A 21,967-nucleotide genomic window follows, 5' to 3' on the forward strand; every position below is an offset into this window, starting at 1 on the left:
ATCACACTGTTGACCCATGTTTAGCTTGTGGCCCTCAGATCTTTTTCATATGCAGTGCTATCAAAGCCATGTGTCTCCCATCATTTATTTGAGCCACTGGTTTTTCTTGCCTAAATGTAGAATGTGTCTTGGGGGGATCTTATCAATATCCTTACCAAAAACAAGATATGCAGCACTACACCCACAGAATCCATCCATCTGCCAAGTATGAAATTTTGACTTTAAAAAAAAGGTGAGATTAGGATGATTTGTTTTTGTGAAAGTCATGCTGACACTTAGAGCCTTATCACATGTGTAAGTTAAATGTGAAATAGGATAGTAGCACTCCTGGAAGGGGGTACTACATGACATTGTTGCTCTGTTCTTCTCCCATTCAGATATGTTACTTGGAAAAAAGAAGTAAAGCATGATTTTTAAAAAATATATGCTTAATATAATGTATAATTTAATTGCTGAGTAAACTGCTACCTTCTGTAATTTGGTAAACTGTTGCAAAAAAAAAAAGAAGAAATATATTCTGTGCATATTCAAATCCCATGTGCAAATCAAAGTACAATAAAAGCAATTTATATTTAGAGTGCTAACACTATTATTTATACAGTATTGTATGTCTGAGAGAAGAATTATGACAAGTATTTAGGAAAAAAATAACATAAGTAGAAATTAACTTAAGGACCTAACTAGTATCACCTGGAGGCAATTCTTGAGTAATGGGAACTGCCTCTGCTCAAGGATATTGAGACAGAAGAGAAAACCTATTCTTAATAATAGCAGTTAAGAAATGGCAGTTAATAAAGTGATTGTCTCATTCTAACCTGCAAAATCTTACTCCCAGTGCCATTGTTCCAAATCCAAGCAGTCCAGACAACACTGTCACTATCAGGCCTGGAGGAGCTACCATCCAGCTCCGTCTTGAATGAAATCTTGTGATGGCACTGAAGACAAGGCCATCAGGAGACTTTAGTAAGAGGTCTGAGCCCAAATCTCATGTGAAATCTTGCGAGGCTTCCTGGGATCTTGGCAAGCCTTGATATAGTTTGAATCTCCTCCATATGGAAATTTACTCCTGGAACCACTAGCAGCTGATAATGACTTGAAGTAAAAATGTTTTTAAAATAAATACAATAGTTTTTAAAAATTGCTGTTAAACGGTATTATATACCAAATCCTCTGGGGGCATATCTACACTGCAGAATTAAAGTAGTTTTAACACTACTTTAACTGTCATGACTCTATCCTACAGAATCCTGGGATTTGTAGTTTGACGAGGCACCAGAGCTCTCTGACAGACCAAATTTATCAAACTACAAATTTTAGGATTCTGTAGAGTTGCAAAAGCAGCAGTGTAGAATCCATAGTACCCAGAGTACTATTATGTTCAATTTTTGCATATTCTGTTTCATCATAATCTTATAGGCCTGTTACAGACTGCCAAAATAAAGCTGCTTCAGGTCTCTTTGGAGGTATGCTATTTAAATGATGCATGGGTCCTAAGTGTCCGGAGGTCGTGCCAAAGCCACACTCCATTCCTAAGCACTGGAGTGCAGCTTTGGTGCAGCTTCCGGATTCTTAGGATGCATGCATCATTTAAATAGCATACCTCCAAAGAGACCCGAAGCAGCTTTATTTTGGCAGTCTGTAACAGGCCATAATCTGCTTTTTTTGTCCTTGGAATATCATACTATGATGTGTTGTTGCTTATGTTTCAGTTTGACACTAATATTACATGTTGATTTAAACATACTAGTTAGAAGCGGTTTATGTATAAAAAGTGAATTCAAATAACAACACTGAGCTTGGAATTCTTTTTTAATTATCTAATTATACTGAAACATATTTTTAACACTACATTTGATATTTTAATACTTTGCTTCCTGACTGTTTGTAATTTTTTTCAACTGTTTCTCCACTTCTTCCACAAATGCTGGAAAGCTCTGATCCAAGAGGCACAAGCGAATGAAGCTGCTTAAATCTTCAGCATTCCACATGGAATGTCGATAGGCCAGAGGTAGCTCAACATTTGATGACATCATATACTGAAAAAAGTAAACAGTTAAGGTCAACTTTTTTAAAAGTCTGTAGTTTTAATAGTTTGTCCTTTTAAAACAAGTATTTTAGTGCACATGTGATATTGCCTATTCAACACTTTCTTTGATAAATCAACTGTAAAACCTTAATACCAATTTAAGTACACTTTCAGTATTTTGACACCTATTTAATCAAAATGAGATCCCACTATGGAAGTAGTGTAAAAAGTATGTCATCTAAGTAGACTTTTCAAGTTCACTAAATATTAAGAATACAGTACAATCTCTGCACTGAGGAGCAGACATTTACACTATGATCTAGGTATCCTGTCAAATTTTCTCGATTCCAATTTGAATTAATTTTTGTATCTCTGTTCATTTGACTGAGCTAGCTGAAGCCTGGGGAAATAATACACCTCACCCTTTTAGCAATTTCCCTCCTGGATTTATTTAGACAAACATCATTCTGCTATATTAAACAAAAAACTAACTGGGGAAAACATTCTGGTTGGAGTCCTTTCCATGCATCCAAGGACAAGGTCAGGGGGAGACAGAGGGCTCCAGTTCCACCTAAGACTAGGCTAGGGAGTGCTGACTCCTACCCCATGTTCAGCAGAATTGCACCATTATGACTCCTGTGTAGCTTAGCCCCATCAAGAACCATGATCAAGCACAAACAACATTAACATTAAAACAGCTATATGTATTAATATATTAGCCATTCAAATGGGTCCATCCAGTTGCACTGTCACACATACAAGCATATATTCCACCTATCCCTAATACTTTGAAAACAGGAAATGTTTGATTCCTGAAATTATTACATGTCTACAACAGCATGCTGCCCTTTCTGTCCCACTGAATAAGTGAACTGCCCTACATCAGCTATTTACCTGTGCCAGCTCTGCCACAGATACTCTTCCTTGATCTGAAGGAGGATTTTCAACCTAGAAGGCATTGAAAACACATTTACAGAAGAGCCAGCATAGGAAAACTGGTACAAAATATGATAAGAAAGCATTTTCCCCAATAGGGAGAAGAACATATGCCTCTTGGTACATAGTTTATATGCAGTGTGCATGCACTTGTATGAGGAGGGAGATGGGGATAAGAGAAAGAAGGGTCCCTATCCATAATAAAAGAGCTGTAAGAGACAAGCATGAATTAGAAGAAAAATGGGACGAAAGGGACTGCAAAGACTCTTTCCAAACAAAATAAGGATACCTGCTTTACCTAGGCCTCTGGATAACCAATGGATTATCCTGTAGACAATAAAATGTTAGAGAAAACAAAAGATAGATAAAGACTCTAATAGATGAGAAATGATTTTTCTCCAACAAAACACTACAAGACAAAGAAGAAATAAGACCCAAGACAGAATCCTTGGGCGAATCAAGAGCAGGTTGTCTGAGACACAGACATGGAAGGAATCCTTATCCAAGGTAAGTTGATTAAAATTTCCTCCAGTGTCTCTGACAACTTCCTCTTGACCAAATTCCTCCAAGGATTTGTGCAAAAAAAAAATGTGTTTTTTTTTCACAAAAACATGTTTTTATGCACAGAAAAATTCTGCAGAGCATTTTGGGATACTTGAATATGAGGGGAATTCCTGCAAAATTATTCATTTTACCCCCAAGAATTAGTTCCCCCAAGAATTTACAAGAATTAGTCATTCTTGCATGCACGGATTAAATAATCAAGGATTTACATCCAGAAGCTGCAGCTGACTTGCTCTTTCTATAGGACAAATGTTGAACAATCAGCCAAAGTGGGGGGAAATATTTTTCTCTGATCCCTGTCTATTCAAACTCTACATTCACCCCCATCATCTTACAGTGTGTGGCATTAGTTCATTTTGTTCAGCATCTTGACATTGATCATCAGGTAGCAGGCTATGAACTTGAAGCAGCTCCTGTCTTCCTGCATCTATTACTTGAACTGGAACATAATCAGCAAGCTTCTGCACACAGTTACAGCAGTTCTCTTCTGACTGTGATTTGGAGTCTCCCATAAACTGAACACGGAACATACGATGTTTATTCTATTTGAAAGAGAAAACAAATATAACTTCCGTTTAATCCATTTCACAGTGGACTTTGCACGGTTTATACATAGATCCCCCATGAATAACAAAATCCGTGGATGCTCAAGTCCCATTAAATATAATGACATAGCAAAATGGTATCCCTTATAAAAAATGGAAAATCAAGGTTTGAAATTTGAAATGTATACTTTTTTTGAACATTTCAAACCATGGATGCTTGAATCCATGTATAAAAAATCCGTGTATAAGAAGGGCCGACTGTACAACTATATATACTTTAAAAAATCAGTGTCCATACATATTTTAACAGCTGTGTCATTGTGCATCCACACTTTTCTGGTGGGTTTCAATGTTATACATTATGCTAAAAATATGAATATTAGGTTTTGATGCATAAGACAGGAAAGCTTTTTGCTGTCAGAGTCTAAAGAATTCATACTGGACAGACTAGGGCTGCTGTGGCCTGGACCTTTCGTCCATCTTGGAAAAGGCAAGCCTTATCATAAAGAAGAACTGGTAATTTCCAAATCCCTCCTCCTCCTGCTGACATGGAAATGGTTTCTTGATTGAGAGCATTCATGCCTTAACTGTCTTGTTTACCTTCATGGAATTGGAGACCTGCCGAACTGGCTCAGACGGTGTCTGGTATGCACAACCTATTGTCTCTACTGATCAGATCACTTAAGAGTTGTTAGCAGAGCCTGAAGAGCATGTTCACCTCTGCCATTTTTCAAGCACATGCTTAGGCATGTTTTACCTTACCCAGAGGTGTTCCCTTTACTCTTAGGAAACTTCCCCACAAGTTAGGAAAAAGGTTAAACACAGACACACACACAGAGAAACTCTCTTTTGGACCTTTCCCTTTGACCTGCTTCCTTCCTAGATCTTACTCTCTGGTGTCTGGTGCTATAATATCCTGTCATCTTCTTTATGTCTAAGTGTGAGAAAATCTATGTGTGTGTTTTAGCCTGTAGCACCATAAACGTAGGTCAAACTCACTTAGGCCTGGGAATTCCCCTTTTTGTGGGGAATTCGTTCCAGACCCCTTTGTGAAAATGGAATTTTGCTTATATTCCAGTCACATTGGGTTCAATACAGGTGCACGGCTGCGGGAGCGCAGGGCATTCGCCTTAGGCACGTGCCCCATTGTTTCTTCCTCTGCTCATCCCTCACAAATAAGCAAGGGACACATGCTCCAAAATCGCGAGAACGGAGGGAGGACTATATATTAAACGAGACCTATTTACATGATCAAAGATTACTGTTTGACAAAATGCAACATATTTTAAAATATATATTCCAGATGTAATTAGTATCTTTAACTTTGAAATATAATATAAACAAATTGGGTGTTAACCAGTTGCTTTCCATAAACCTATTTTAAAATACTTAATCATCATGATCACTTCAATTTTTCTTTGAAATCATTTTTTCATTCTTTCATCTAGATTTATAAAATAAGACCAAAAAAAGAGCAGAAGAGATGTCATTTTTAAATGGTAAAGAGGTCTATATGTCATTTTAATTGTATATGTTCATGAACTGCTAAGAGTGTATTGACAAATGTAGAATTTGTTAGCAATTTTATGCTTCAATGTTAAAATGGGTATGTGCCATGGTTTAGTATGCAAAAACAATTACAGTAAAAAATGAGGAGGAAATGGTCATCTGGACAACTGCTTTAAGAGATCACCAAAAATAAATATGAATGAAAATATTTTTGGAAAAAGTGTCTGAAACAAACATACCTTTGACTTTGAACCAAACAACATGCAATCTGCATTTCTTACTATCTTCAGCCACTGAGAAGCATCAATTAATGAAAAGCCTTCCTGAAATACAGACAAACATTACTGAACCTGGCTGCTGAAAAGCTCTAAAGCAAGTGAACTATTAAAAAATTATATAAAATATACAATCACTGTAAGCATATAATTAATTTTGTTACTCCTCCCCAATTGTCCTTTTTCATGGGTCATTTTTTTTGCAGTTGATGCTTGCATTTTTTGCTAATTCTTTGCTGTTGTTACGAATCATCTATTTTTCATACCAACATCTGTAATGTCAGCTGACTCACATAATTTCATACTTCACCTTACTGCCCAGCTGTGCTGTTTCCACACAATACTTGTTGTTTTTTAATATTTCACCTCATATTTTGATAAACCACTGAAACTGATCTACTAGAGCTTTGTGGATTCAAAATGGTGATACATCACAATTTTGGAAAACCATTATTTATCATACTCTTAACACAGTAGAAATAGGAAGAGCCATAGGGTGGCATGAATGAAGAGGCAAAGTTTAATTGTCTGTTTCAAACATATTTTGCTTAGGTTTTTTTCCCTCTCAAAAAGAAAGAGAAATAAGAAACGCTGATCCGCGGGTTCATGAAAACTCCAGAAGCATAAGCACCACTCTGCCAGTAAACCAGCATTTCCATATCATCCAGCTGATGGGCTGTTGATTGCAAATATGAATGTGGAAGTATATAGTGCTTGTTAATCTATATTTATTTAAACACACATAGAAAACTGATTTGACATTCTTTGAAGAGCAATTTTTTTTCAAGAATTTCTTTTTTCAAGAATACTTACGAAAACTAATACTTACCAGTACATCCTTTCCTCTAGAAATGAAGAAATGTCCTGAAATAACGATGGTGAGTACAAGAAAGCCAGATTCTTCATTTGACTCCAAAACCTTTTTTTTGTAATTAAAAAGAAAAAATCTGTTTGAGAAATGATATAGCAATATAAGAAACATTTCCAGTCTGTAAACCCATAATTGCCTTTTTAAAGCTCAGCGATGTCAACAAAATGCAAAATCTGTTATTATATTCAATGTTTGTTTATAATTTGTTGTTTGTTTTGTTTTAAGCTTTTACTAAGAGCTTTAGTATCGGCTTAGTTTGGGCTTTTTATGTTGGCTATGGCGGCAAAGGCACCCTTTCGATGGTGCTAAAAGGAGCCACTTTTGCGGCTCCTTTTTGCCCAGCGGAAATGCTAGATCGGGGCCGCGGCATGTAGTTGCCGAGGCCCCAATCCAGTGACAAAAGAGGTGGTCTGTTCAGCCCCTTGGGGTAATCTGTTCAGCCCCTAAGCCGACTTATCCATAGGTCAATGTAAATACTGTACTTTAACTCATACACACACACACACACACACACACACACACACACACAAGCGAGAACCATCCCCTGGTGAACACAAGAACATAATCTGTCCTGGAAGCACTGACCCCACCATTCTTTCATCCATCCAGCTTTTAGCGTGAGCACAAACAGTTATGCCTGCTGGGATTTTTTAAGTTCTTTGGCATAGTTTTCCTTTGCATCATCCTTTACATCCTTTGCTATATATCCCTAAGTTTTACCCTCGGCCTATCCATGGGTTCATATCAAAATACATAACTTTGGCCCTAAAACCTGCCTTCAACGTATACATGAGGTTGACTTATAGTCAAGTGTATAAGGTAATCAAATCTACAAAAGTCAATGCCACAAATGTGGAGGACCACCTGTATGATCACATCAGAGCCCCTGCATGCACCTAGGGATGGTTTCAAACTTCCTCGGCACAGCCAGTTTTTATTTCAACATCTTCCCTCAAGTAAATGAAGACAATGCAACTGGTTTCTTTTTTAGCAGAGGAAAGTGCATTTTGAAGTAAAATATTTCCACCAAAACATGATAATTATGGCGCTTTACAGAACGCCCAAAAAGGGTGCCCTGCCGGAGCCCGTGATTGCTGCGCCAGGGAACCACAGCGGACAAACCGCGCGGTTTCCTGGTGCAGCAAAAAGAAGCCGCAAAAAGTGGCTTCTTTTTGCGGCATGGTAATGACGCCGCAAGGCGCCAATGGCGCACTTGCAGTGTCATTTCTGCACCGTGACGTGCGGACGCTAAGCATCCGCAATGTCAAAATGGCAGCGCCCATGTAGAATGGGTGCCACCATTTTGTACGTGCTTGGCACGTACTAGGGATAGGGGCATCCGGAAAGGATGCCCCTTCCTAACCCTAGTACGTGCTAAGCACGTACTTTTTGGCGGTGTGTAACCCACCTATGCAAACAACATTTGCATTTTTGTTTCTGGGTCAAGAAAGATCATACGTCAGTTCAGTGGCATGCAGGCATCACCATATAGGCCCAGTGAAGTAAGCATACCTTCCAGGAACCTGAAGCAGGGCCCAAACCTCCAGGCATGAATCGGCCATAACGCCTCAGTGGCCACTCTGCAGAATTGAGGCATGAAGAAATGCCCCTTGACTCTTCTGTTGCTGGAAGAAAGCTTGGCCGTGGCTGATTGTCTTCAGGGCATGAAACTGTACTGTAAGTGGCGCAGATGCTGCTGCTGTCGTTTCCTGCAGCCATGTTCCTACAGTCACTGGAGGGAAGTACACACAAAATGGAGAAATTTTATAGGCTTACTCTCAAGCGACAGATTTTGGGGTCTCATTCTTGTAAGGAGACATAGCTGAGCAGTTGGACTAATTAAATGTCCAAATTTGAATCTCTCTCCAATTTTACCCCAGAATTATGAACATATTATGTAGTGATAATAACGATTTGTAATGTTCTTGTTGTTGGTCATTTCCAGCTTCTGGCGACTTTAAGGGGAATCTATCACAGGGGTTTCTTGGCAAGTTTCTTTGGGAGAGGTTTACTGTTGCCATCCTCTAAGTCTGAGAGAGTGTGACTTACCCAGAGTTACCCAGTGGGTTTGTGGTTGAGTGGGGATTCGCACCCTGTTCTCCAGAGGCATAGTGCAATGCTCAAACCACTACACCACACTGATTCTCATTGTTGTAATAGATCCCTGTAAATTTTCCATCTGTAACCTTGTTCTAAGGTTAACTTCTCTAAGGGATATAATTGGCTTTTTTGAGTCTCACAAATGCACTTCAAAATATAACATTAAATATATTATTTATCTACAATGAAATGCAAATTTTCATGTTTGCTATAACAACCCTCAGTCTCAATTTCTTTCTTCAGCTGTCCCATTGTAAGGGCAAGCAAGTGATTTATTATTATAACACAATCCTATCCATGTCTCCTCAAATTTAGCCCCACTGAGTTCAATGAGATTTGCTTCCAGAAGTAACCCTAAAGAAATCAGATCATGTGGTAGATTTTGGAAGTTAAGTAGGGTCAGCCTTGGTTAGTACTTGAATGGGAACCACCAAGGAATACCAGGTATTATAGGCAAAACCACTTCTGAATATCCCATGTCTAAGAAAACCCTATCACATTCATGGGGTCTCCATAAGACAACAGACAACTTGAAGGCACACAAACACACACACTCAAGAATGTCTTAAGTCACTTTACGTGTGATCCCCTTCCAGTATAATTGCACAAAACACTATTACAGTCATCCCTCCATATTTGCGGATTTGATTATTCACGGATTTAATTAATATGTTCTCTCTAGGACTGTCTAGGTCCTCCAGTGCAACTCTGTGGTCAACTTTAAAAGTTGCACTGAAAGACCATTTGTAGCTGCTCCAGTGCCATTCTATGGTCAGTGTATGTTGGACATTGACTACAGAGTTCCACTGGAGGACCTAGAGATTCCTAGAGAGGTGTCCTCTCAGGTAAAAACAGTGTTTTTGTTATTTGCAGTTTTTCCATATTCACGGGGGTCTTGTTCCCCTAACCCTAGTGAATATGGAGGGACAACTGTATTTTCAAGTGTTATTCCAATTTTCTATACAAAACATAACACCCAAATAGATACTGATTAAGCAGACATATCACGAAGGTTTCTGGCACATTCTTAAATGCATTTAATTAAATTATATAACTCTTTGATTTTGTATAACAATTGTTTCTATCTGGAGTTCAAATAAGGAGGAGATAAAATTAACAAAATTGTCTGCACGTGAAATTTATATATAAAATTATTGTCACCAGTATAAATCAACATTATTCTAGAAAGTCTTGGTCTTCCCACTGCATCTCCTTCTGTATATGGCCCTAATATTTCTTGTTGCAGAAGAGAATGCCAAGCACTGAGTCCTACGACTTGACCCCATTCTTATCCCAATATTTTAAAACACTTTTAAGTCAAGCACCAAATTTTTGGTTGGAGAGGTGAAGCCTGCTGTTTATGTCAATTGTAGAGGTTCAGGCTTCTGCCAGTGAATACCACAACTCTCAATGTCACATCTGAAAATGATTACACTATCTGGTGGTTATTTTGGGGGCATAGTTTTAAAACTTCCACAATTCTATTATTGTATAGTCACATAATACCTTTTAAGGTTTGTTTTAAAAAACAAACAAACAAACCTCATGCAAACAGCGAACAAAGCATATTAGCGTAAAATGGCAGTCTTTAAAAGCATAAAATATCATGTGAATAACAAAAATAAGTATCTGTCTACACAAACATGTACATTTACTCGGTTTGTTTGTTTGTTTTCCAGAAACTGCTACAATCTCACACACACACACACACACATTCTTCTGAGGTAAAAGATAAGGGCAGACATTTAATAAGGCTTTCTGAAAAATTCTCTGGAGAAAAGGGCTTCTTTCTAAGCAAACGCCCCGACAATTTGGATTTCTTCAGAAGTCAGGACAAGTTCATCGTCAAATCCCCTGCAATTTCCTCAGCTAAGAAGTACAATGACAAAACGAGACAGAGCCAGCCAAAAAGAGTGCTGACTATGGGGCCTCAGGCCTAAAAGACATGGTTACAGATAGGAACTGTCTTCTCTTTATCTTGTCTTGTGAAAACTGAGGGAACCATGTCAACTATTTTATTTTTGAAATCTTTAACAGGCCACCATCTATAACTATCTGAGAAAAGCCTAAGATGAAAGAACGCATGAGGCCTCTGCATTTCTTGCACAGTCCCCTTCCAAAGCTTCCAAATCCCCATTCTCACATTATTGACTTCCCTGACACTGATTATTATGGATATTATTATTATGGATATTATGGATTGTTGTTATTATTATTATTATTATTATTATTCAATTGCTACTCCAAACTAGAGTAAATCAGTTACTGAATGGTAACTCAGCATTTGTGTAAAGCCAATTGATTCAATGGATTTACTCTAGTTGCAGTTCATTTAGGCATATTTCTACCACTTTGTTTTTGCAAGTCTTTACTCAGTCATATGAATGATTATTTATGAACTGTGTAGCATTATGGAAAACACAGCTACAGTAGGCCCTTGGGATCCACTGGGATCCGGTTCCAGAACCTCCTGTGGATGCCAAAATCCATGGATGCTCAAGTCCCATTAAACACAATGGCAAAGTAAAATGGCAACCCCTCTATAACATAACAAAATCAAGGTTTGCTTTTTGGAACCTTGAGATATTAAAAATATTTTCAAGCTATGGATGGTTGAATTGTAGATACAGAATCTATGGGTACAAGGACTGACTGTACATATGAATCTGTTACAGGACATAGTGATGTTTGAATCACCCACCTTGAATCCCATTGTGGGGGAAAGGTGGGATATAAATCCTTTAAATAAATAAATAAATAAATAAATAAATAAATAAATAAATATGTTTGTAGATTTTTTCCTTCAGGAATCAAGTCTAGTAGCTAATGGGGGATAGGAAATGAGAAAGAACCAACACAGTACATGGCCCTTTTGGTCTCTTCCAACTCTATGATTCTATGTTGCACACAGCAAAATACATGTTTATGTTTAACTTATATATAGGCACTGAAAACAGACGCTAGGGTTAGGATCTGTTGAGCTTTGGCAAAATTTAAGTCCTGCCTCATACAAGAGTTCCTTCAGGGGTGTTTTCTTCTTCTTGTGTGCCTTCAAAATTGACTAATTTATGACAACAAGTCTGCAATACTCAACTTTCCACATAGGTCCAAAACACAGAAATAATCCAGTTTGAGACCACGTTACTGCTCTGGCTCAGTACTAGGAAAATCTGGGAACTGCTTTGTGAGACATGTTTTAGCCTTCTCTGTTGGACAGCTCTGGTGCCACAATAAACTACAATTCCCAGGATTCCCTAGCACCGAGCCAGGACAGTTAAAGTGGTCTTAAACTGGATTATTTCTGCAGAGAACCTGCTCCAAAGCACTTCAAGTGTTCTCCTTTTTATTTTTGTAAAAGGAGAATAGGCCACTAGACGACCTGTAATCCAAGAAACACTTTACCTGAAAAGAAGGCTCACTGATTGAGTGGAAAATCTTGCTAGACATGCATAGGATTGTACAATAAAGGCTCTAGTTCACAATGGCTGTTCAGGCAAATAATTTTTTTTTTATTAGTAGCTGGTATATTGTTTTGAGAGATAAATGAAATTCCTAGCCCCACTTCCTATCCAGGCTTTTCTCTGCTTCTGAATATAATCTAAAATATATCTTTCTCAAAAAGAGAGGAAAGTGGTGAGGAATGCTAGTACATGGAACTCCCAGATATACACAACCGCATAAGACAGTAATAGATATCTAGTCTGTTTTTGGAGCAAATAGCAATAGTCACGATTCATGAAGCACAGCTCAGTGATAAAACATCAGTTTTGCATGCAATAGGTCTCAAACACCTTCATTCCAGATAATGCAACGCAAGTCTCCTATCTGAAATGTTGGAGAACCTCTGCTGCAAGACAATACACAACTAGAGGGACCAATTGTCCAGCTTAATATAAGGCAGCTTTGTATTCTAAAGGCTAGCACTTGAAGTTTCATTCCTTTTAAACATTAATTATTGCTAACACAAATCTGATGAAAAAATGCAGATGCCACTGGGAATAATCAAAAATAGATTGAGATGATTCCAGTGCACTGAAACAATACAGTTCTGTCCCAGTTAATGAACAGTCCTTTTTTTTTGGCTAATCATTTTGTATATATCCTTGTGATGAGAAACTCCTCAATCCAGACAAGGTAAACAAATGAAAAAGAATTAAAGTACTCCAGACTTGAGTCCTCTCCAGGGAAAACAAGATTCTTTCGCCAAAATCTAGTAAGAACATTTATGTGAGATTAAAGCAGATGGAGGGGAAAAAAGAAAAGAAAAAGTTTACTCTTGGGGGTGGGGAGAATGAAGTTCTATAAATCAAAGAGGAAGGCCTGGTAAAGGTCAACATTCAACTAATTTATTAGCAAGAAACAAGGTTGGAGGCAAACACATGAAAGGAGTCCAAGAACAAGTATTTTATGGGAAAACATACTTGGAGGCCTAAGCCCCTGAAGGTTAGGTTACTGTTCCAAGTAAAAGGCAATTGAAATCTATATGTGACAGAAAGATATGAACTGTAACGTGCAATTGTAAGAAAGGAATGACACTACTACTCAATATCAAGAAGCAAGTACACAATCAGTTAGCACACCTGATAGAAAAACCCAGAGCAGAACAGAGTTAATGAACTGTTCAGTTTTAGAGACAACTTTTACTGCCCTGGCTCAGTGATAGGTAATCTTGGGAATTGTAGTTTATTGTGGCTCCAGAGCTTTCTGACATAGAAGGCTAAATGCCTCACAAAGCTAAAGTTCCCAGAATTCCCTAGCATTGAGTCAAGGCAGTTAAACCAGTCTCAAACTGGATTATTTCTGCAGTGTGTTTTGGACCTTAGTTAGTTCAACTGCAAGGATGGTGTGCATGCACACACACACACACACAGTTTCATAATATTATTTTCAATGTTTGCATTCTTTTTTAGGCATTAGTTATTACAGTGCTTTTGTAGTATTACATATGCACCAAAATAAGCCATTTTCTACCAAGACGTTGTGTATGTGCTTAATATTAGCTATTATGTGCATCTACTGCCCTGCGCCAAATGACAGTAATGCAACAGTTTTGGCACAACCTTTCACAAATACCTGAAAAAAGTAAGATAATTTTGCCAAGCTTTAATTGTCACTTTTTGTTTTAGGCAGCAGTTTGCCAACAGTCGAGAATTGTACAAACAGTTCATGAATTATAAGAGTAAGACTTTTATAAGAACACAATTCTCTATTTATCTTTCTTAAAAGCATAATGAAAAAAGGATCTCGAATTGCCAGTGTTATTGAAGAAACAGAGTACGTCAAAAGTAAATATTGTTTATTTATAGAAATATTTATATCCTACCCCATATCAAAATATCCCAGAATGGCATACAGTAATATCAATTTAAACTGTTTAAATCAATAAAAATAAAAATAAACAATTAAAACAGATTGAATAATGCAATAATTTGAAACAAGCTAAAACAGATTAAAACTATGTACATATAAAAATGGATAAAACCATGTTGGATAAAACTATGTTGGGTAAAAATGTATAAAATTATTAGACCTGAACGCTTTAGTAAAAAACCATAATGAAAGTACTGTACTTTTAGTCACAGTAACCCTCTCATGCTTTCAAAATAATTTATGTTGGCAAATAAGGGAACAAGCATGTGTTGTCCAAATGACAAGGCACAATCATCAGCATGATCCATGAAATGAACTTTGTCAAATCATAATTTAATTCCTAAATGTAATGGCTAAACAATTGTATTGTTAAATTGTCGCAGTGTAACTGAAAAATATTTAAGATAGACCTCTATATAGTTTTGTTGTTGTTGGCTCACTTATGGCTGTCTGAACACAATCTGGCTAGTCCAGCTTTCTTTAAAATGTCTGGTACACAAAATGTTCATATTTTCCACAACATTTGTGCTGCTGATATCATGACTTGACACACCGAACTCTATATTACAATCTGCTTTTGATTTGAGAGGAGTGGCAATAGTTAATTACAATGCACAGCTTCTGTGACTCAACCATTTTGCATTTAAAGGCATTTGAAGTTGTCCAGAGCAGGAGCGTAAAATCTATTTAATTTAACCAACACATATTTGGTTAAAATACTATCAAAAGAGTGACTGGAACCCCTCTGTGTCAGCTGGAAAAGTCACTTTGAAGAAGGTGTTTATTAGTAACATTTTCCATGATCGCAACAGGTGGCTCAGAAATGTCTGGGGAAAATCAGCTGCTGCTTATTAGTCCAGCCCAGACATTCCCAACAGGGCAAAGCATCAATAAATAGTGGTGATGCCAGGTTTTGGAACTGGTTTTACATAGAGCATGTAGTTAAACAAAATAAGCCAATTTCTATATTTAACAGGGTTGCACTACCTGACATGTAATCCTCCCATTTCAATCACTATAGATAATATACAAAGTAACCATAAATACATAGTATAAAAGGGATGGGACTGGGAGCCATCTTGACTTCAAACATACCTTCATACCAAATTTGTCAATTGTTCAAGATTATAAATAAATATAATAAGCAGTAGCCAGTGGAATCACAGCTGACTCCTTTTGTTTAATTGGTCTAAGTAGAATGGAAATATTGTTCAATTAGAATGAATTATTAACAGAATACTTGAAAAACGTACATAAAATCCGTCAGTCTTTCACTTCAGATTAATGGTCACAGGGGAAAGAAAACCAAAGTGAAACTTCTGTAAAATCTTTATTTAAGTTTTGATGATATAGGATGCTGTTCAGTGTAAAATAATAGTGAATAAATATCTGCAAGGTATAAAATATGCTCTAACTAATACAAGGTGGGATCAGACTAAGTCAATAACATATTGATAATATTTTTATTCTCACCGAAATGAAAAAGAGTTCACTCAAGTTTAAAAAAAACTTGCTTGAAGGGCTCATCTGAATATTACCATAAAATATTATGCTTCTTGTTAAGAGGGAAAAATATTTCAATAGAAATCTGAGAGAGAAAAAAATGATGTGGAGGAAAACAAATTGAGTGTGGATAATATTTTGAGACATTTTTCTATTAGGGAAAAAGACATGAAAAATTAGAAGGTGCTAGTAAAAATGTAAAATAAGCAATGTAATTTCGTCTCCGCCCCCCTTAACACACACTTGTATGAAAGCAATTTGTATTAATACTTCCTTAGTGCCAATTCAGTAGCAAAAGACAAAGCTGCAGAATATTTGCCTCAAGAATGAATAAAGAAATTTAAAAAACCTATTATTTAAATTTTTATGAGGTATAATATGGTTAGGTTTCAGATAGCAAGGGCAATGATATATGGAAATATTCTAGATGGAGGCTTGGAATTCTAGCACCAGGATCCAAATTTGGGGCATTATTTCAAAACTATAATTTTGGTAAATAAAGACAAGTGGAATGGAGTTTATACAATCAAAGAATTTAGTAGATTTTCTTCCTCAAGGATGGATAAAGGAGGAATGGGGAAATGGATTTGGAAAAAATAATAATTAGCTATTCAAACAGGAATAAGCCTCGAAATTGTGTTAAAGGAAAAATCAACCAACCCCAAAACAAAAAAACTGTAATATTACAGCTGAATAATTTTTAAAAAACAAAAATAGTGATTTGCATAACTTTAAAGCGGATGATGAAGACATCAAAATAGTTAAGGAAAATCATTATACCTTGGCTTGGTCATAAGTTAAATGGAGACTGGATTCAAGAAATCAGAAGAAGGCTACAAGATAGAAGGACAGATATGAAAGAATTAGATAAGATCCTCAAGTGCAAATATATATCATTAAATACCAAACCATCAAAAAGTAAAATAAATGGGTCTGAGAACAAATCAAGCTTGAAGTCTACCTAGAAGCCAAAAGGACTAAAGTTAGGCTATCAAAAGTGCAAACCAATAGGAAAAGAGAAAGACCACATTTGCTAATAAATTGATTCAACCAAGGAAGCCACGGCCATAAGGTGAAGACATGCATTGGTGACAAATATCAACACAGCAAGCCAACCAATACCACCTCAGTATCACTTGAAGGAGAAAAATGATTCTACACCCCTATTCTAGAAACCAATCTGATGCTGTTCAAATTCAAGTAAAAGCTGTGTATAATTTCAAATGATAAACAAGTTTTGGTATGATTTATTTTAGGAACCAGAAGTACATTGGAAGATGAACCAGTGTTTCTTTTGTGGTGGAAATATTCCTTGTTGAAATAAAAAGCTATAGAAAGATGGAGTCACCTTTGTCAGCCAGAGAGATGGTTTTTGAAATAAAGGCTTGGAGTTTAGAGAAAACTAGAGCAAAGGAATAAGGAGTGCATCTTGACCTGGATGGAAGCTGGCACCAGTAAAAAGACATAACATAAACTACTGAGATAAGGACACATAGTTGACATTCAGAAGCAAGGTTAGGAGGAAAGCCACTGAATTCCTACAGGAGGGGGTAAGGAGTGATGATGCAGTTTTAATGTATGCATGTATTTCTGTTCTGATTGTAAGAATTCTGTATGTTTAAATTGTAATTAGCCAATCAGGTGTATTGAAGAAGCTTCTTTGTCTTGAATAATATAAAAAGAGCCATTTTGTCTTGTTCGGGGCCTCAGCTTTTGGAACTTGAATTCCACTGAGTTCATTGTTTTCCTTTGTCGACAATTGGAAATAAACTTATGGATTTTCAATTACTAGGTCCTCTTGCCAATCCTTGCTCTGTCAGTCCTAGAAATTTAAGTTTCCTGAAATTTCTGTTACACTTTTTTCTGTAGGAAAACATGTTTGAATGGCATAATGTAGGAGCAATGCAATATTATGATTTTAATTTTACATAGAAGCAGCTAAGAGAGTGACAAGCACTCTTGGTTAAACACTACCATCTTGTGGTAACTTATGTGCAAAGCTATAGAAAAACTGTTCCTCTAAATATTTTAGAAAAGACAAAGAATTCAATACCACTCTACCTTCACATTCTTATTATGTTCTGGGATTTATATATCTAAACAACTCTGCTCATAACGGGGAAGAATCTGGTGTGTTTAAATACTGTTTAAATTTCTTTTCTTTTTATCATAAACTTCATAGAACTTGCTCAAACTTTGCTGTATTGTAGCAAATATAATGAAAGGTAATATCATAAAGACTTGAAGGAAAAGAAGAGGAGAAGGAGGAGGAGGAAGAACAAGAAGAACTTGATGTGTAGATTCATCCATCTGATAAATCCAAGTCCCAACTAGTGTTAATCCAATTAAATAAATGAAACTCACATATGTGATGTCTAACAGATCCTCTTTATTTTAGTGGGTCTTTTCTAGTTGGAAATAATGCTGGATTTAAGCCATGTATATAAGGGAAGAAACTGAACCATGGTTTGTTTACCAATTTGCAATATTATTGCCCTGTAATTCAGTAGGAGTGAATGGGATGTTTGAAAGTGGGGAGAGACAGCAGGATTTGCACGCAGGAAAATCTATCTACCTAAGGAGGGGAAGAGAGAATGTAAAATATCTTCCAACAAGAGTTGCCGTAAGTCAGAAATGGTTTGAAGGCACACAACAAAAACAAGAAATATAGTGTTTTAGAATGGCATAGTAAAAGTCCAGACCTAAACCCTAATGAAATATTCTGGCAGGACCTGAAGCGAGCTGTTCATGGAAAGGACTTAGAATGTCACTGAGGAGGCCAACATTCAAATCAATGTGAGAGATGAAGAGTAACAGGAAATGTTTACATAAATCTTTACTGCCTCCAAGTGCAGGATCTAAAGGCTCACATACTTTTTTACACATGGATGTGGACTACTGTTGTTGATTAAGAATCTGTTGTGGATTAAGAAACATTTAAAATGCATCATTTGCCTTTTGTCTGCTTATTCTTATAGGATTATAGGGTTACCTTATACTCTAATAATGTTTTAGCTTGGAAATATTTGGCAGGCTTGGGTTCACAGACTCTATGGCGGGTTACACACCACCATTAAAGTACGGAGTCAGTCCGTAATAGGGTTAGGAAGGTGCAGTGCTTCTGCACCTCCCTAACCCAAGTACGGACTGAGTCCGTACAAAATGGCGGCCCCCCTTCCACATGGGGGCCGCCATGATGACGTCACGACCGTGCCACCTCTACACGGGGCGGTGCGGACGTGACGTCGTCGGTCCGCGCCAGGGCGCTTAGTGCGCCCTTTCCGCGGACCAGGAAGGAGCTCCGTTTCGGAGCTCCTTCCTGGTTTGCGGCACCGCTTTGCTTCGCTGGGCGCAGGCTTCAGATGGCTGCACCCAGCGAAGCAAGGGAGAAAGGGGCCAAGCGGCCCCTTTCTCCTCCTCCCGGCCGCCACGGGGTGTCCTTGGGGCTTGAAGCCCCAAGGACACCCCTTTTCAGGCTGCGTTTTGCCGCTTCCCCGCAGCCTGAAAAGCGGCGGATCGGGGCCTCAGCGGCTGCCGTTCTGACAGCAGAGGCCCCGATACACCGGGGAAAGGGGCGGGTGCAGCTCGCCCCAAATGGGCAGTCTGTAACCCGCCTATGACTCTAAAATTGCAGTGCTGCATCATGGCAAATTTGCCACCTTGGAGGTTTGGGGGGTGTACCAGGGCCGAAGCAAAGTTGCATTCCACACCAGAAAAATTCGGATTGAAAGCGAAATGAGCTTGGAAACAATTTTTGTGAATTCGCTTGTTTCCAAATTCACCAAAATCAGGAGTCACTTTGGATTGACTTTGGATCTGCCTCAGAACACCCCTCCCATAGAAAGCAATCACGTGTGATAATACATCACGTTTTAACGTGAATTCGCATGGTTGGACCAGGAGTGACTTGAGATTGGAGCTGCAAAACCCGTCATGTGATATCATCCATGACGTCTTCACTTACTAGATCAACTTAACATGGTTTTGCAAATCACTACATAATTTTTAAGGAGAATTGGTTGTTGATATTTTTTGTGTACTTTAAAGTCATTTCTGACTTATGGCAACCCCCCCCCCCTATCATGGGGTTTTCTTAGCAAGTTTCTTCAGAGGGGGGTTGCCATTTCCTTTGTCTGAAGCTGAGAGAGTGTGACTTGCCCAAGATCACCCAGTGGGCTTACATTGCTGAGCTGGGATTCAAATCCTGGTCTCCAGAGTCGCAGTCGAATGCTCAAACCTCTCTTTGCCCAAAAAAATTGGTGGAAATATATTTAAATTTTGACTTTAAAGCCAGCATTCTTCCAGTAGTAGCTGATCCTATAATATAAGCCTTTCTAACAAAGCCATTTGCTACTATCCTTTCTTTCTCCCACAAACAAAACTCAACATCAGCTTTCATTACAGTAGAATTTGTAGGCATTAAAAAATTAACACCTAATTTAAGAACATACCAATAAGGAGTAGTAGTTCATTACCCAACCAGTTAAATTCCCTTCCTGACCAAAAGGTCTATTGCTAATGTCTTGCAAAAGGAAACAGCACTGAGAAATGTCAAGCCACTGATGGGGAACTTATGGTCCTCCAGATGCTAGACTGCAAGCCCCAGCATTCCTCATCCTTGGCTATGTTGGCTATTTGAGTGTAAACATTTCTGATTTTTGATTTGCTGTTTTTGGGAGCCACCTTGGGTTCTACTTTGGGAGAAAGGTGGCATATAAATGAAGTAAGTAAATAATAAAATAAATAAATAAATAAATAAATAGCACTGATATAAATAGCCACACCTGTTGTCCTCTATAGGCTAGATTGCAAGTCCCAGCATTCCTCATCATTGGCTATGCTGGCTAACACTATGGGAGTTGCACTCCTAATGCAACAGAAATTTCAGGAAACTTAAAGTTCTAGGCCTGGCAGAGCAAAGAATTGGCAAGAGGACCTAGTAAATTGAAAATCCATCAATTACACGAAGAAGCTCCTTCTTCACATTTCATTGGCTAATTACAATTTAAACATCCAAAAATCTTACAATCAAGACAGAGATACATGCATATATTAAAACTGCATTTCTTACTCTTTACTCCACCCTTAGGAATTCAGCAGCCTTACAGTAGCCTTCAACAGTTGTATTTTCTTATCTAAATTGTGTGTTATGTCTATTTCTGCTGGTGCCAGCTCCTTGCAGGTCACGATGCACTCTCCACGCCTTTGCTCTAGTTCTTCTCTAACTTTCAAACCTCAATTTAAACTATTTTTCTTCTTCTAGCCAAAGTGACTCCATCTTTCTATAGCTTTCTATTATAACAGGGAAATTCCACCACTACACTAACAACCAGAGGTGTCACAAGTCATCCCTGGGTTAACCCATAATAAATTAGGTCCAAAACACATGACAGAAATAATCCAGTTTGAGACCAGTTTAACTGCCCTGGCTCACTGCTAGGGGCCTGTGGGAATTGTGGTTTATTGTGGCACCAGAGCTCTCTGATAGAGAAGATTATCACACCAGGGTTAAAATGTTCCCCGGTGCGTTCTAACAGGGGCATGCATGGAGCGTGACAGGAACGCAATGGGGCCCAGAATGCCAGTTTACTGCACAGCAGAATGCCGCCTTTGCCGCCAGGTGTTCCCATTGCGTTCCCATTGAGTTCCAGAGGGCGCCATTTCTGGGAACTGTTTCAAAGCGTCCCCAGAAATGGCGTCCCCATAATTCGATGGGAACGCCCAGCGGCAAAGGCGGCGTTCCACTGTGCAGTAAACTGGCGTTCTGGGCCCCATCGTGTTCCTGTCACGCTCCGTGCACGCCCCCATTAGAACGCACCGGGGAACGTTTAAACCCCGGTGCGATAATCTTCAGAGAAGGCTACGTGGCTCACAGAACTACAGTTTCTAGAATCCCTTAGCACTGAGCCAGGGCAGTTAAAGCGGCCTTAAACTGGATTATTTCTGTAGTGCATTTTGGACCACAGTCTTTAAAATGCCACAAAATCATTGCTAGTTTGGTTATTACTGTTCCTCATGAGGGAGCCCAAAACACAAAACACAAACAAAAAAATACCTCATAACTAATGGGAGAAGTTTTCCCTGACTGCATACTCCTTCAGACTACACAGTTATAGCACTTTGATACCACTTTAACTACCACAGTCGCAACCTATGCAATGCTGAGGTTTGGAGTTTGGGATGGCTCTTACAATCTTCTGCTGTAGCGCAGGCAAATGCAATAGGCCTGTGTTTACTTTTCTGGCCCCACTTTAACTGTCCTGGCTAC

General features: G+C 38.2%; 1 protein-coding gene across 1 annotated transcript; it reads right to left on the bottom strand.

The window, feature by feature from the left end:
- Positions 1-1,859: 1,859 nt before the first annotated feature.
- On the bottom strand, positions 1,860-21,882 carry LOC149313014 (meiotic recombination protein REC114-like). The gene is made up of 7 exons (XM_089525870.1): positions 21,755-21,882; positions 8,239-8,458; positions 6,685-6,774; positions 5,820-5,903; positions 3,862-4,068; positions 2,921-2,974; positions 1,860-2,036 (listed from the first exon to the last, which is right to left on the bottom strand). Exons 1-7 carry the CDS (start codon positions 21,757-21,759, stop codon positions 1,860-1,862), a joined length of 837 nt encoding a protein of 278 aa, XP_089381996.1. The 5' UTR covers positions 21,760-21,882.
- Positions 21,883-21,967: the final 85 nt, after the last annotated feature.

The sequence above is a fragment of the Sceloporus occidentalis genome, unplaced genomic scaffold (genome assembly GCF_023333645.1).
Source record: "Sceloporus occidentalis isolate IW3139 unplaced genomic scaffold, rSceOcc1.0.p SCAF_5, whole genome shotgun sequence".
In the NCBI taxonomy this organism is placed as follows: domain Eukaryota; kingdom Metazoa; phylum Chordata; class Lepidosauria; order Squamata; family Phrynosomatidae; genus Sceloporus; species Sceloporus occidentalis.

Coding starts and splice junctions, on each gene's coding strand:
- LOC149313014 (XM_089525870.1), bottom strand. Junction 6,775..8,238: donor CTGCTTCAGGTTCCTGGAAG/GTATGCTTACTT, acceptor TACAAAAAAAAG/GTTTTGGAGTCAAATGAAGA. Junction 2,037..2,920: donor CTGTGGCAGAGCTGGCACAG/GTAAATAGCTGA, acceptor TACTTTTTTCAG/TATATGATGTCATCAAATGT.